This window comes from Ammodytes marinus (genome assembly GCF_949987685.1).
Source record: "Ammodytes marinus genome assembly, chromosome: 17".
Classification (NCBI taxonomy): Eukaryota; Metazoa; Chordata; class Actinopteri; order Uranoscopiformes; family Ammodytidae; genus Ammodytes; species Ammodytes marinus.
The window spans coordinates 10,632,600-10,648,834 of record NC_137221.1 but is presented as its reverse complement, the minus strand read 5'-3'; the positions used below and the strand labels follow the sequence as shown (position 1 = coordinate 10,648,834).

Below are 16,235 nucleotides of genomic sequence, written 5' to 3'. Positions count from 1 at the left end.
TAATCTACAGGGGCGTTATTACCTTTTATAATACGTCCATGGTTATTACTTGCGTGCTAGCTTACCTGACAGTTACTTTAGCTAGCCAAGATAGCAGCTAACGCTAGCAATGAACGTCATCGTTACAACGACAGCGGACGGCTGTTTCGGCTCCCGAAAGCCCAAAGGTTACTCAGGTTACATTTTTTAATTTTAAACCAACCCATATCTCCATTTTAATCTTAGATGCCAAGTGTCACGGTGAAAGATGTCAACCAGCAGGAGTTTGTCCGGGCTCTGTCAGCTTTTCTCAAAAAGTAGGTAACCAGCCTCATCACGATTGGCTCATTAATCACATTTCAAAGGTTCATCATTTAGCTTACATGGAGGTGGAGTCAAAAATAACAGTTGACTTAATTATGAGTTTTTTTTTTTTAATGTGTAGTTATTTAAAACTTAAAGTGTTGAAAATGTGTTAAGAAAAACTTTGTTATTTAGGCTATGTATTATCTATTGAAATAACAGGAAAGATTTATTTAGAAATGCACTGTAAAGATGCCCTTTCATGCAATGTGGTCACTAGCCTACATGGTTCAGCTGTTTAAAACTTTTGAATATCAGCCACCACAGTGGATTTTAAATCATTATTAGAAAATTTGAATATTCTGTTTTATAGTTTTCACATAAAGTAGCAATGTATTCATTGGTTTGTTATATGTAGCCTATATTCTTCATCTGAAAACTCCTTGGAAAACGTTTGTGACTTTTTTATTTATTTCTTTTCCTTTTCATGAGGAAAACATTCTTAAGACATGCATGTAAAAACTAAGGAGAACCTACAGGCCACTTTACTTTTTAAATTAATACAGACAAGTTTATTTTGTATTTTTTTACATTTGAATGGGCAAACATTGCAAAGCCAAATGAAGCATATTTAACTAATATAAGAAGTGAGTCAATGTAACTTTAGTTAAATTTTACTGCAGGATCTCATCCTCTTTGATGTAGCCTAAACACAATGTTGGCAGGTATTATTAAAAGCATTATATGGAGCTACTTTACACACCAACATGAACAGTAAATAGGACAAAGGGAATTGGCAGTAAAACTAAATATATACCGAAATTGCACTAGTTGGAATAGGGTGGTTTGTGAAGTGTTTGTGTCAGTGTGAAAGGATCAAAGAATGTCATAGCAAATGTGTGTATAAATACTGTCTGGCTACAGTATATGTGTGAAAACACAGTAACAGCCTGGGATTCAGCCTTATTTCGGAAATCAAATTAGCGGTTTCCTCACATGAACCGATAATTGATTTTTCAGGTCTGGCAAACTGAAAGTGCCAGAGTGGGTTGACACTGTGAAGCTTGCCAGGCACAAGGAGCTGGCTCCCTGCGATGACAACTGGTTTTACACCAGAGCAGGTTGGTTACACTTGGAGTGTTTCATAACACATCAACGCATCTGCAGTGAAAACACATTAATTAATCTATTGATTAGTCTGCAGTAAATCCTGCTCACATTCTTTTTTTACCTTATTTTTTTGTACAACAGCAAAAAAATAAAACATTTTCATAAGTTTCTTTTCACAACATTAAAACATATTTTACAACAATCTGTCTTTGATTATTTTTTCAAAGTCATGCCCATTCAAAATCTCATCTATTTGGCTTCGGACAGGCTGTTATGAGGACTTTTCCTGTAGTCTACTTTCAAGCAGTTTCCACTGCCTCCTGGTACGTGAAGTCATACACCTCTGGTCCATTTATTGAGATCCACATCAGATGTCAAGCAGCATAGCTAATGTTAGCATCCTTGTCGACACTTCACAAAAAATGGAGCAGAGGAGAGAGCAGTAAAGCAATGCAGTAGTAGACATTACGTGCACATTAATTACATAAACAACACAAGTGCTTTATTTTTTGGGGGGGACGGGAGCCCCCCCAAGGCAATGGTAGGGAAACACTGTGACAACATCTTGGGCATGGAAAAATATATAGAACAGCATATGCACACATTTCTTTCTCAGCTGCTGCGTATGTTATCTACTCAGGCATATTGACCCCACAAAAGCATAAGGGTCTGCATAGAAAAATGTCACACATTTAATAAGCTGGAATGTTTGATTTCATGTCTTTTGGGTAAACAAGTCAAGATTGTTTCAGCTGATAAAACAAGGATATATTGCATCAAATACTATGCACTGTTTGTTTGTCTCCTCAGCATCAACAGCCCGTCACCTGTACCTGCGAGGAGGGGTCGGCGTTGGTTCCATGATAAAGGTTTACGGAGGGCGTATGAAAAACGGCGTCTGCCCCGCTCATTTCAGCGTGGGCTCTAGGAACGTGGCAAGGAAGGTGCTCCAGGCTCTGGAGGGCCTCAAGATGGTGGAGAAGGACCCAAACGGGTGAGGGAGAGGGATTCTGTGTTCTAGACTAGGATGTGATGATTTGTATAAGTGATCGATGGATGCGTTGCTGTTTTTTGTGGTTACAGTGGACGGCGACTTACACCTCAGGGCCAGAGAGATCTGGATAGGATTGCTGGACAGGTGAGTTGCTGAACTTTGAATAGCTGCAGTAGGCCTATGTACATTACGTTTTGTTAGTCTGTAGTCCTATATATTGTTTTAGTAATTACTTAAATGAGCTGAAAGTCAAGAACACATAATAAAGTAATCCACAACCTAACACGCATTCAAATTAAATGGAGAACAAGGCAATGCCACATTGTTGAAATTATTTTTATAGAGGAAATCATATATTTGATTCTCTGTAGAAAGGTAAAGACATGTCTTTGCAATAAACAGTAGAGACACAGACCAGACTTGTTTTAGCCTAAAACGTTTTAAATGTATTATTTAAAATTTTGAATATTTATGTATTTAATTTTTTGATGTTGGTGCATACATATCACTATGACCAAATAGGTGTCTTCCTCTTCTGTTCTCTCGTCAGTTATTGCCATAATGACAATGATTAAACTACATATATGCTTTATTTTTGTGTACGTGTAGTTTAGTGAGATATTTACTCTCATCTGAATCATTTTCAGGAGATGACATGTTTCCCTGCTTGATATGGCTGTATGGCTCCAATGCTCTATTTCTTTCCTCTGTATGTTTAGGTTGCCTCAGCAAACAAGAAACAGCGGAGCTTACAAAGCGCCATCTGAGGAATGCATGTAAAGAATCCAGACGAGTGAAATGCAGAAATGCCTTACTGCTTATTTACTCAAGTTTGCTTGTCTCCCACATCACGGCAGTGGCCACAGCAACCGAGTACAAACGGCAATTCATAGAGATGCATGTGTCTATAGTACAGTAAGTACAAAATAAATAATATACGTTCATGGATGGTATGCAACAGTTTTAGGTTCGTTTTTAGTTTGAGATTCATTATGAATTTCAAGAAAGCGGTGGCCTTGTGATAGCAAATAACAGAATTGAAACAGAAGCACTGAGGATACAGTTTTACTGAGCAAGTGCATGTTAATATTGTTTCGCAAACAACTGTGAAACTTGCTGTAGAAAAACAAAACATATGCAATGGATGAAATTGTGTATTTTTATTCAGTTATCTAATTGTTTGTCTTTACTGCTCATTTTATTTATGCACAAGGTGTTCCAAATAAACCGAATATGAGCACTGATGGTGTTGTCTCTGCTTGCACATGGATGTTTTGGTGACAGTGTGTGTTTAGTTGTTGCCCATGGTGGTGCTGATCCAGCTGTTGTATCTGCACACACGGGCGTAGACACTGGGGTGTCCCTGCATGGCACAGTCGTAACCCCAAGACACAACTCCCTGCAGCTGACCATTACAAACCAGAGGACCACCAGAGTCTCCCTGGAAACACAAGAAGGAGAAGAAGAATGTTTGTGTCATCTGTCATTTTAATTAAAAAACATAAAGGTAACAGTTACATCTTTCTGCAAATATTTATGTTAAAGAATAATTTAACACCAGGTGTTAAAGAGATGTGTTTTACTGCCCTATCTGGTATACAGTTGCATACCTGTTTTACTTTTGGGGGTAAAGTAACTTTTTTCAAATTCAAAACTCCTGACCTTATACAACCAGAGATAGAAATGTGTAGCTAGCTACCAACAGCTAACACTAGCTTACATGAATGACACATTTCATAACATCACTTTTTCCACACCAACTCAAATATATACTAATACCAACAACATGCACATGTACTACATACAATGTATAACTGGTTATGTATGCTATGTGTGTATGCATTGTTTGAATGTGGAGTAAGTATACTCAATGCTCAGTGAAGAATAAGTGCTATACTCTGTTCTTTTGTGAGCTCAGCACCACACTGCTGAGTCACAGGATGATGTACTGCTGGAAGAGATGCACAGACTCATGTACCACCTGATCTGACTCCCCATACGTTTACTGTGGTCTAGTCAAACTCACTTGGCAGCTGCTGGCACCTCCATGCATGAATCCAGAGCAAAGCATGTTCTCAGTGAGCATGTTGGGGTAGGCGTTCCTGCAGATCCTGTCATCGATGATGGGCTGCCTTAGGCACTGCAGCCTGGCAGGGAAGCTGTCTGGAGTGTGGTAAGGCAAATCTAAGTTAATTCACAGAATAATACATTTTCTTTGTATAACATGGGAATAATGTGGGATAATAATCTGATTAATGTTGTAATGAGTTGATTAATTGTTGAAAAACAATTCTCTACTGTGAATACATTTGGGTGTGCAACCACTGGTTCAACAAAAATAATACAGTAGGCTTAAATGTTCATTTGGAAGATGCTTTTTCCCGATATTCTTACAGTTTATTGAGTGAACAATGCATTGACTAAACATAGGAAATAATTAAGACTGGGCCTACTAAATAAAATCTTTTGTTCCGGTTTTGATTTGTTGGAGCCCTAGGTCATGACATTTAGGACTTCATGTCACAGTGTAAATAAAAAACATATAGGCCTGGGTGTATGAATAAATTTTTTTTAGCTATTTAGTAGGCCTACTGCACTTCCATGAAGTTGGGGGACTTGGAAGTGCTGCACCAAGACACAACTGGTGTCTGATGGCATTATCAAATATTTATTGTTCTTTTTAGACAAAAGTTACAGCCTCTCCCCTCTCCCTCTTCTTTCTCCCATAGCTTTCAGACACAACTTACTGCCGTTGGCGTTCATGTTGCCCCACCCGGACACCATGCAGTTCTCGTCGGCCACGGGACAGCGTGAGGGCAGGGCCACGGTCTGGACGTTGCTGTTGAGAGTTGCAGGGCGGCTCAGTTTGATCAGCATAATGTCATTGTCCAGGTTGTAGCTGTTGTACTGCGGGTGCTTAATCGACTTGGCGGCATCAATCCACTGCTCGGTGCCCTCATTCACTTCGATGTTGTGCTCCCCAAGACGAACCTGGACGCGTCTGGTTGAGGAGGTATGAAAGTCAATTAAACAGTCCTTTAAAAAATAATAATAATAATTGTCAAATTTAGCCTATTTAAAGCGGGTCCACGAAGTGACAATTAGCAGAGGATATATCTAGCTTGTTAAAGTTTGCTAACATTAGCCACCATAAAGCATAAAGTAGGCTCCTACTGTTCAGCATTACATTATGTCCACCATTGTGTCACACCTGTGACCAAATACAGTACAAAATAATATATGTATTTAGGCCAACTCCTTAAATGTCCTTGTATGGGCATTTTAGGCGTCTTTCTATTTGAGCTGTTTTGTAAATGTTGAGTTGCAAGTTTCCAGCAATTAGTTAGTTTAATGCGAACCAAACTAGCCTATAGTCTGGGGCTAATGTGTTGCTAAAACTAAATTCTAATTAACAACAAATTACTGTCTGGCTAGATTACTTCATTTTACTTTTACTCCTATGGACTTTATGTCTAAAGGTTGATATCATCACTGGTATATCCTACATGTTTCTCCCACACATCTGAGACACTGACGACTAATAACAGATAATCTATTATTTAATTTTAATAGCAAAATTATTTTACATTTCATAATTTGTTAACTCTTGTTGTTGGTACCGCATTTTTTTTATTTGCTTACTTTATGATTTTTCAATTGTTACAGTAAAGATCTAAAAGGCTAACTCCTGTTTTCAACCTCAGTCTAGTGAATATGTATTTAACTGATGCATGTTGCACCAATACAATTCTGGTACTGACTAACTATTACTATATATATCTTGACATTATAATTAATATAATTAATATTAACCATTTAAATGTCCATTAAGGTAAAATCCTTCAGTATAACTTGCAGGGCACACTAGTAAGTCAAAGTTGCTGACCAACGTGGCCTTTCTAAAATCTGTTACTCACGACTTGTAGCAGTGAGCAGCAGACACCACCCACTGGCTGGAGATGAGAGATCCGCCACAGAAGTGGTAGCCAGCGTTCAGAGACACCTGGTAGGGGACAGAGTGGCTGGGACACTCATACCCTCCGACAATCTTATCATCCTCAGCTGCAGCAACTGAAACAGCATGTAAGATATACTATAACATATGGAAAAACATAAAGATTTAACCATAGCCACAAACATTGTTTAGCTGCTAAAATTCTTCAAACTATGATCCTGAAGCTAGTGCATAAGAGTATACTAAACGTTACTTAAAAGTATAATTTAATAAGTTGCTTACATGCTGCTCCAATCAAAGCCAGAAATAGCAGGGACTTCATTCTTTACTCTGAATGTATGACAGCCCACACTTACTATTTATATACACCTGTCCTGCTCTTAACCCAAATTTCTCAAAGTCAGCTAGCTGAAATGTAAAACTCTGTTCTGGGAAAGAGCCATATGGCTGGAGGCAAGCCAACAGCAAGACCTTGAGTGATGTCAAAACATATGGATAACACTCCTATGTTATTTAAGGCAACTTCTGATGTAACACTTCCTTTGATAGTTAAGTAAACAGCAATTATGTAATTTTAACCCAGTGAGGCCCAATATGCACATGTGCCAATGTGGAACTCAAGCTATCAAAATTAAGATGTTACTGTGCATCAAGCAGACACTCTTGGGTATGGGTGTCAGGATAGATAGTGTTTAATCAACATGTTTAGTTGAGGATCAGTCCAGTTATTACAGTGATAGGTAAGGGAACAGCTGTCACATTTCCTACAGTGTTAATATTTACCCAGATATACAGTAGACCACTTTAACTGTGGATATACCTGATAGATAGTACCTGACAGTTTGCAGGTGTCACTGGTCTCAACTCAGCAGTTGGCTAGATGAAAATGAAAGATCTCTCAGTAATCCCATAGAAAAGCTGATACAATTGCTCCAAAACTGCAGAAGAGAAACAGCAACGTAATAAGTAAGTACAGTGTAAATCCACAGTTCCCCCTCAACAGGGCACCAGATAATTAAACATTTCTCCTTCAGCAGCTCACAGCCTAGGATTATTTGCATCCTGCAAGGAGGAGTAAGTCATAAGTAAGCAATATATGGCTTGTCTCCCTGTGTAAGTTTTTACTGAAATGTGTTGAGAGGCCTGGAGAGGTACAACTATACAGTATTAAAGAAAATGGAAGGCATAGATTAGTGAAAACTCAGTAAATTAATTCAATTCTGTGTGGAAAAATTAAAGGTGCTGTAAGCGGAATGGTTCTTTTAGCTAACTTCCTGTCAGTTACTGCAGTTAGCAGTCCCCTCGCTCGTCCCTACGTCACCACATTAATGCACTGCAGTCTTCAAGCAGCAAGTTATCTAGCATCATCTCAGATCCATAAGTGTGATAAAACATGATAAAAACCATCAAAACAGACATTGGGAAGGATTTTTACCTGCTCCGCCATTGTAGGCGCATACATATTCACCCATCTGTTGCTCTGGCGTGCACCGGCAGTGAGACCATGGAGTGTATATACTATATATGAGTGAGACGTGTGTCGGTTTGTAGAGTTCTCTCTTCTGATTGGATAAAAATGTTGGGATACTACAATAAGTTTATTTGCTGATTACATGCAAAGCAGCTGACAGAGAGATCGGCTTTATGAAACGCGCACATTATGTAAGTGATCACTGTATGAATAAAGAGCGATTTTACACTTATATTAACATAAATAAACCGCTTACTTCACCTTTAAGCAGCCCGGTCTGTAAATTAAATTCCCTCAAATATGGCAAATAGAGGTACATTTAAGTATATCACTGCATTGTTGTGATAGTTTTGTTTTCTTTGGTTCAGTGATCATACTGCATTATTGCACACATAAAAAATGCATGGCATCTACATTTATGTATGTTGGATATTAGTCATTGGTAAAAAAAAAAAAAATTAAAAGAAAGAAAGAAAGAAAGAAAGAAAGAAAGAAAGAAAGAAAGAAAGAAAGAAAGAAAGAAAGAAAGAAAGAAAGAAAGAAAGAAAGAAAGAAAGAAACATAAGCAAAATAAAGACACATTTTGAACATTTCGAAATTTTATTGAACATAAATTAAAAAAGAAAATGTAGGTAAAAAAATATTTAACAGGTTTAGAAATTCTTTACACAACTATGTACATGGAAGGATCAATAGTGAGACAAAAAAGTCAAAGCTTTGCGTGTCAAATTCAATTATTATTCCTAAAACACAAAACATACATCCACAGCATTCAGCCGTCGACCTAAACTATAGGATCCTATCTACATCCATTAGCTGGGTGTGGTTGCACACAGGAGAAAACAAGCACAAAAAATGATGGCTGCTTATTCTTACAAAGTCATTGCAGGCATAATAGCAAGTCGCTGCTTAAAAGTATTGATCCTTTGCGTTTTCATGTTGTGATATAATGATTAGAAAGATTGAACGATGAGGAAGAATTATTTTAACCAACTGTGTTTCTTGCTTTGTAACACCTTTGAGGTAGTAACACCTATGATAGACAAACTGAAGCAAGATGGTGCAAACAGCCGCAAAAAAAAAAAATTAATTAATTTAGGATTGTTACTCGGCAAAAGCTTCAGTTCTGTTAGTCAGCTTTCACTTACAAAATAAAAGTTAAAAGTTCAAACATTTATGTCATTGAGCTTGTAAATATACATTTATTGTTCAAATATACAAAAATACAAAAAGATTTATAAGGGACTGTGCAAGAGCAAGATCATAATATTCATTTTGAATCCTGCATCAAGGAAACTCTCCCTCATAGACCTTCAAATACAGACAGCACAAATTAACAAATAAAGAACAGACTGTAATAACGGGATAAAAGCATTTAGATGACAACATCGATGCCGTCACAAATAAAAACAGGAGATTTCAACTGACCTAACAGTGGAAAGAAGGATTGGGTGACTATATTAAAACTACATTTTGGGGTAAATGTCACCAGCACCTAAAACATAAGAGTCCCTGCTCACAAGACCTGTGGTATCCAGAGTTAAAATGTAGCTGCATTATAATGTACACAAGGTGCTTTGAGTCAAATGTGTTGTAAAAATGGTCCTGTCTGCTGCGTCACCAGTGCTGTCGGAGAAGGTTGTGTCAAAGTGAGATGCTGAATAAATTCTCTCTTTTCTTCTCTCTGACCTTGTATTTACAAAGACACTTTGTCACCAGCATAATAATAGATCCCTCCCTTTACGCAGTGATAACTAATATCAGGTTATTTTAGTTTGCACCGTTTGTAGCTGGTAATTATTGCCTTGCGGCTTCCCCAGTTCTAGCAGGGGCTACGGATGACAAAATCAACAATGTAAAACTGAAAAGAATGTGTTGTATGAGGTTGTGAAACATTACACAAATACATAATGTAGAGCAGTTTCATTGACAAAACAGCACTTCCTAATAGACCAACAATCCAGCAGTCCAAAAATCACATAAATAGTAATAGCATCCCAAGCTTTGACACACCTCTAATCTGGTTTCTGCGACTGTTAACAGCAATTCAGACGACAGAAAAGAACAAACTCATACTGCTTTCAGTAGAAGTAGTGTGTATTGGAAACCTCACTCCTATGGCTACGTCTTCAAAGTCCGTCTTCAGAATTCAAGTGCATTAAACAAGATGGATATTGGTACATAAGTCAGTGTTTTTGTGTTGGAGTATTTTTTGTACTAGTTCAGAAAGGTACGGCAGCGTCTCGCCCCGCAGTTGCAGTGCAGCTTGCTCTTCTCATCCTCAATGGGGAACTTGTAGTCGTAGGTCAGTTCATCGCCCCGGTAGATCTTCCTCAGGGCGAAGATGACGATGTGCTTGCGGCCGTCCACGTTGATGACACGAGAGTAGCAGTTCGGCTCACATGAGTGGTTGATGAACCGAGCCGCATTGCCTTGCATCGTCGCGTCAACCACGTCAAAGTCATCGATGCGGAACATGTAGCAGCCGATGCCCTGATGGAGAATGATTGAAAAAACAGAGTAAGTCATTGTTTTTATATTTCCAGTATATTCAACACAAAGTTGTCATCCTTAAGATTTTCATGAACTCCTGTCCCTATTTTGATACCATTTATAGTACGCATTTCTTTCTGCTATAGCCATTCGATGTGTTTACATTCTGTAATTACCTTTATCAGTAGACCATTTCCTAACTGCTGGTGCTTCACATTAACTTAATGTAACTGTCAAACATGGGGAGGAAAATCATTGTATTGTCACCACGGTAGGCACTACCTGGGATCATTCATCAATTAAGGGCAACAAAACGAGACTGTAAACTTAACTGTGTACTATTCTGTGGTAAACTACTCTCACTGTAGCGTGAAACAAGATTGTGGCCGTTGATAGTATCATGGGGGAAAAAGCAAATCTCGAATGACTATTTTTCCAATGTGACTTTTTTTGGCTGCTGTCCTGTTTTTCTGATAAAGTAGCTGCTCAAAGAGTTTTCTTCAACCAAGACTGAAATGTTATCAGTTATTCTTTAACTACAATTATTGTAAGAGGATTTTCCCTGAAGGAAGTTATTTTAATTATTATCATAATTTGTTGCATATCCAGGTATATATGCAATTTAAAACAGAAATGCTCAAAATCACAGACTACCAAAAACAGTACATATCATATCAGTTTGTCGCTTAATTTTCTCTTTCTAAAACATACACAGGATAATGATGATTTCTAAGTACAGTGGTATGTTTTGTTTACTAACCTTGCCGTCATAATATTTCTCCCGCTTATCTGTCAGGACAGCACGAATGACAGTGCCTGCGTACTCAATCACCATCTCTCCAGCCTCAATGTTCCTTTTGCAGAAAAGGCCACGACCATGTATTTCAGATCTAAGAGGATTACAGAACAAGGAACAGTTGAATACAATTGAGACTACATTGATACAAAATATTTGACATTAGATCTCATGCTTTTTTTTGTGTGTTTTTTTTGCCATTACCTGTAAACTCCTACTGCTTCTTTCGAAATTTTTTCCAGGTGTCGATATCTCATTGCCATGGGAAGCTCACTGCTGGTGGCTCGCCTGTCAAAAGTGAGAAAGTAGAATTGTAGTACACATGGACATGGCATCAGCAAAATTGTCTCCTTTAGGCAACCTTACATTTCTGTTTGTTGTAGTGTGCAGCTGGGTAAAATTTTACAGTTCAATCAAGGAAGTGGCACTCATTTAATCCTCTTACCTAGAAGATTTCAGTGGGAATTCATCCTCGTCTTCATCAAAGGGACCTACTATGTCAGGCAGTTCTCTGTGCTGTGATGCCAGGAAGTTGAACATATCAAAAGTTGCTTTCCTAATTGGAAAAATGCAGAAAATACAATTAACAGACACAAAGTGACTGAACAACACATTTAAAAAAATTATTAACACCAATACAATCAAAGAAACAAATACTGTGATGAACTAGCTGTCCGTACCGTGTGTAGACTTCAGAACGAGCACAGCCAGTTGGGTTGATCGGAAGCTCTTCCTCGATGTTATCACAGCGGTGGAAGCGGAAGCGGTGGCGTTTGCAGTTTGCAGCACCCTGCAGTTGCTCCAGCAGGAAAGTGACAGCATCGTGGATGACGCCGAGCACCCTTGGCCCGCTCATCCCACCCAGGGGCAGCTGCTTCAGGTGGAAACCCGCTCGAGCTTCGAGGACACCGTCAATCACAGCACGCCATGCAACTGAGGGAGGAATGGGATGAGGAAGGTCAGAGAGCTTTGCAAAACTGCACACAGTTAAAGTTACCAGCAAAATCTTAAAGAACAGTAGACAAGCAGTTCTCACCCTCTATGCTGTTTGCCTTGACGCTGAAGCCATCATCGCTCGTGATTTCAAAACGCAGGTGAGGCTGGTTCATGTACGTCCTCTTTCTGTGTTTAAGTGCAGGTGCATCTTCCTCTGAGCTCATACCTGTACAATTAAATGGGTCATAAGCATTTCCTAAAAAGCTTTTATACTTTTTAAAAATAATTACATAGCTATATGATTGGATTTTGAATAATCAGAATGGCTTCTAAATTTAAAAGGTCACATATTATGCTAAATGCACTTTTTAAATGTGTTCTAACATATCCATGGGTCCACGGTGTGCCTAGAGACTGCCAAAATATTTAAAAAAATAACAATCTCTCCTTTTCTCACTCTCCCCCTTTCTGAAACCCCCACCCCTCCCCCCAATATACTCCAATCAGAATTATCCTCGTTTCTGACCTCAAAAACTGGAAAGCCAGAAGCTTCCACTGTGCAGCCCACACCCCTATTTCTTATTGGTCCACGGCCCTGACAGACAGAGGGCGAGGCGTATCTGGCTTCGCTTCCGGACAGGGGGCGGGGGGAGCTCAAAGATTGTATATTTACGAGGGGAGCTGCAGCTCTTTTTAAAAAATAGGCCATTGTGAGATTAGCTGAACATCAGCATAGTACAATAAATTATCTGAAAGTTTTTTTCAGCAAACAATTAAAGAAAAACGTATTAGGGACCACTAAGACCATATAATATGGTGTATAATAGAACCGAAAAGTGTATAATATGGGAGCTTTAAGAACATGATACAATTTAAAAAGGTTAGTGTCTCAGTTAAGAAGGGAAGCGTAGCATTTGCACAACTGTCAACTATTGGAGATCCTAATAATAATCATAAAAGTTGTTCAGTTACAAACCTGAATAAGGGCCCCACTCAGAGAGGTCTCCATGGCGGGCGCTGACCCAGGTGTGTGTGCTTCCCTGAATGTTACTGTTGGTTTGCAGGTGTTCATTTGGACTCTCAACGCGGGGATGCCTGAACAGAAAGGACAATCAAATTCAAGTAAAAGTATAAACAATCAATTACATGATTGACACAGTTTTGGTTTGAAATGTACTGAGCCGTTAATTCAAAGTTTTCTCCTTTTAAAATAAGTTCTCTCGCATGTCTACCATTCATACCCCTTTAAATTCATGCAGCCCAAAATTTAAATTTTGCGTCTTTGTTACTTTATAGCATAGTGATAAGGCTCTAAATGAGGGTTCCTTTAAGAGCAACTAACCTGGAGGATGTAGGAGGTGGTGGAGCAGTAATCCTCGACCACTCAGGCTTAACAGGTTTATGAGGCATATTGTCCTGGTCCATATCAAGAACATCCTTCATTGTTGGATTTTTTATTCTCACACCACTCGGTCTGCTACAAGAAAATAAGACATCATAAAGATTTTTGGGGCTTAATACATTGGTTCCTGAGTTACAACATGCAAAATATATAATTAATGTCATGCTGCAGATTCCAAATATTTCATAAATGTATAATGAACGACAACCACTAGCGGCACGCCTTAAAAAATGCATCCAAGGTGAAAACCTAACCTTCCATTGCAGCTCAAAATGTTAACACCTGAACACTTTGAATTTGATTAGTCTTATTTTGTATACTTTAGTGAAAATAACCAGAGAACAATAGAATCTTGGAATACCTGGCTTCATTAACTTCATCCTGCTCACTTGTGGGGTCCCTCAAAAAGTCCATTTTGGATTTCTTCCTGGAAGGCCTTTCAGACAATGACGACACAGCCTTGACCCTCACCTGATGGCGTGATGGAGCAGGTGTTGGTTGCAAGTTCATATCTGGTATATTGAGTAAACCACTGGGGGACTCCGAACATGCAGCTGGTGACTGATCTAAGCCATCTTCATCCTTCACGTGAGATGGTTTTAGATGTCTGGCTTTCGACTTTCGAGGGTTACTGAGGATGATGGGTTTTGTCTTTGGGACATTGCGGTTGGCAGCCATTGCTCTGTCAATAATAGCCTGCGCAGTGCTTTCCTTGATGTTAGAGAACGCTGGTTCAGGAACACTCAGCACACTGACCGGATCTGGGGGGGCTGGAGTACCAGTGCTTTTCCCAGGCACCACTTTGACAAGGAATTTTCTCTCTGGGGTTGGTGTTTGGTTATCGGCAGGAGGAACGTTTGTGGCTGGAGGGACGTTTGTGACAGGAGGGACATTTGTGGTAGAGGGGCTGGAACGAGGCCTTACTACAACACGAGGTACAGACCGCTGCAAAGCATTACCACTGTGGAGAATTCTGGCAATCTGGCTTATTTTGTTATAGGCTGGAGAATTTGTACTGAGTGCCTGATAAGTGTTTGATCTCGGGTCTTTAATCAGAATCTGACCTTGACGGTTGACCAGCAGGACCTGAGGGGCAGGAGGCAGGGGCGTGGGTGAGCTAGTGTCTTGATTTTGAATCGCAACTTGCGGCTCGCCTCCTGGCCTTGAGTTGTCCAATCGGATGGCGACGGCTCTGCCTCGTGTGGCACCAGGCTGAATAGGGAGAGCGTTTAAACCATTGATCACAATGGGGGAGGTTACTGTGCGCGGAACTGCACAAAAAGTGGCAGCAGGGGAAACGGATGCATTATTTGCCACCTGAGTAAGTCGAGGGGGTAATGGCATTTTGAGTTTGTAGATCTGTGGAAAACATGGTTTTGGCGACAAGCGTTTTAAGTTTGATGCTGGCTGTTTTGATTCTGGCTGTTTTGTCTTTACAATGATGGTTTTCACCTGACCTATGAGAGATTTTTTGGCTTTACTCTCTGGTGCATAATCGGGGTCATTCAAGTCATCTTTAAATCCTTCAACTGAGTCAGCTGATGAGCTATTCTCATCTTTATTTTCAACTTCATTGTTTATTGGGTTCACTACAGTGCCTTCTTCAGCAGAAATAAAATGGCCTGTAGTTGAATCCAAAAACATTTCATCATCTTGAACGGCTGGTGCTTCAGAGTTCATCTGGACCTCTTCCTCATGAACTGACATGTCGTTTGCAAAACTGGATTCAAGTACATCAGATGGTGTAGAATTTTCCTGAAACTCTGGCTCAGCTGGTCGTTGTTCAGCTGTTGACTTTGGTACTGTGTAGATTGAGTCCAGCCTCTTTAGCGAAACTGACAGCTGTTTAGTAGGTGTATTCTGGTTGGAGTGAATTTTAATCTCTTCGTTTTCTCCTTCTGTATCCTGAGATTCATCATCGACGACCTCACTTTCATCACTCTCTGACCCACCGTCCGCTCCATCTAACTGTGAGATTGACTGCGTTGAAGGGAGCTGACCTGAGGCTGGTGAGCCGCTTGCTGCGTCACACACCACTGTGCGTGAGAATTTAAAGTAATGGCTGGAGTCTTCAACTTCAGAGACTTGCTCACAATCATCTTCCTGCATTTTCACATCTTGAACTACACGTTCTTCTTCTCCTCTCCCACCTTGTGCTCCGAAGTGAAGGGTCTCATTCTCAGTGAGCAAAGCTTCGTCAAACTCTAGCTTAGCATTCAGCATGGATGCCACCGCAACCTCTGTGTCTGTGTCAAACACAGTGTAAGGCAGTTCCTGGGCCATCAAGTGGGCTACTTCCTCTTCCAGGTTATCAGGGGCTAGTGAGATCCCATTGGTTGTGGCTACTGCTGCATCTTCTGCCTCAGATGATGCTAGGAAGTCTTGGGGAACCTCTGCAGAAACTGGGGTAGTGATTTTAAAGTTTTGCCTTCCTCTGGGTGAGTGAGTGATGGCTCCTTGCCGTGGTGACAGCCCTGCAGAGATGCTAGAGTTGGATCTCGGTGGGGAGCTCCAGACAGGTGATGTTGAGTTTTGTCGTGAAAGAGGGGGCGAGGTTGGACCCAAGTTTGATGATCTTGGAGGGGAGCTGAACAGGGCACATCTGGAGTGGACAGTGCCACCTGAGCGGAGAGTCATCGGGGCAGACGGGTCGCTCTCTGTTGGAGCGGAACTGCACCGGCTTCTTGTTGAGAGCCGGCGAGGCCGACGGGTGTCCTCAAAGTCCCTCAATGTCAGGATGTGATGTGATTTGGGAGGAGCAGTCCCTGAATGCATCAAATAACAGAGTGAGGTACA

At 40.1% G+C, this 16,235-nt stretch overlaps 3 protein-coding genes across 3 annotated transcripts in view; 1 reads left to right on the top strand and 2 right to left on the bottom strand.

Moving 5' to 3' along the window:
* Positions 1-225: 225 nt before the first annotated feature.
* LOC307263644 (small ribosomal subunit protein eS19) lies at positions 226-3,153 on the top strand (the record flags this gene model as incomplete). The annotated part of the gene is made up of 5 exons (XM_080044844.1): positions 226-296; positions 1,303-1,403; positions 2,203-2,386; positions 2,476-2,530; positions 3,106-3,153. 5 exons carry the CDS (start codon positions 226-228, stop codon positions 3,151-3,153), a joined length of 459 nt encoding a protein of 152 aa, XP_079900970.1.
* A 524-nt stretch (positions 3,154-3,677) lies between these two features.
* LOC307263892 (trypsin-like) lies at positions 3,678-6,663 on the bottom strand (the record flags this gene model as incomplete). The annotated part of the gene is made up of 5 exons (XM_080045179.1): positions 3,678-3,827; positions 4,413-4,549; positions 5,134-5,387; positions 6,304-6,457; positions 6,624-6,663. The coding sequence occupies 5 exons, from the start codon at positions 6,661-6,663 to the stop codon at positions 3,678-3,680; spliced, it is 735 nt and encodes a 244-aa protein (XP_079901305.1).
* Positions 6,664-8,404: 1,741 nt separating this feature from the next.
* Positions 8,405-16,235, bottom strand: part of kmt2ba (lysine (K)-specific methyltransferase 2Ba) — a gene marked incomplete at its 5' end in the record, with an annotated part of 31,034 nt that continues 23,203 nt past the window's right edge. The window contains 9 exons of the mRNA XM_080045707.1: positions 8,405-10,305; positions 11,066-11,195; positions 11,306-11,389; positions 11,547-11,657; positions 11,782-12,034; positions 12,138-12,263; positions 13,014-13,132; positions 13,380-13,514; positions 13,801-16,204. Of these exons, the coding sequence (XP_079901833.1) occupies positions 10,030-10,305; positions 11,066-11,195; positions 11,306-11,389; positions 11,547-11,657; positions 11,782-12,034; positions 12,138-12,263; positions 13,014-13,132; positions 13,380-13,514; positions 13,801-16,204 (3,638 nt within the window). The 3' untranslated portion in view covers positions 8,405-10,029. The remainder of the gene's footprint in view (positions 10,306-11,065; positions 11,196-11,305; positions 11,390-11,546; positions 11,658-11,781; positions 12,035-12,137; positions 12,264-13,013; positions 13,133-13,379; positions 13,515-13,800; positions 16,205-16,235) is intronic.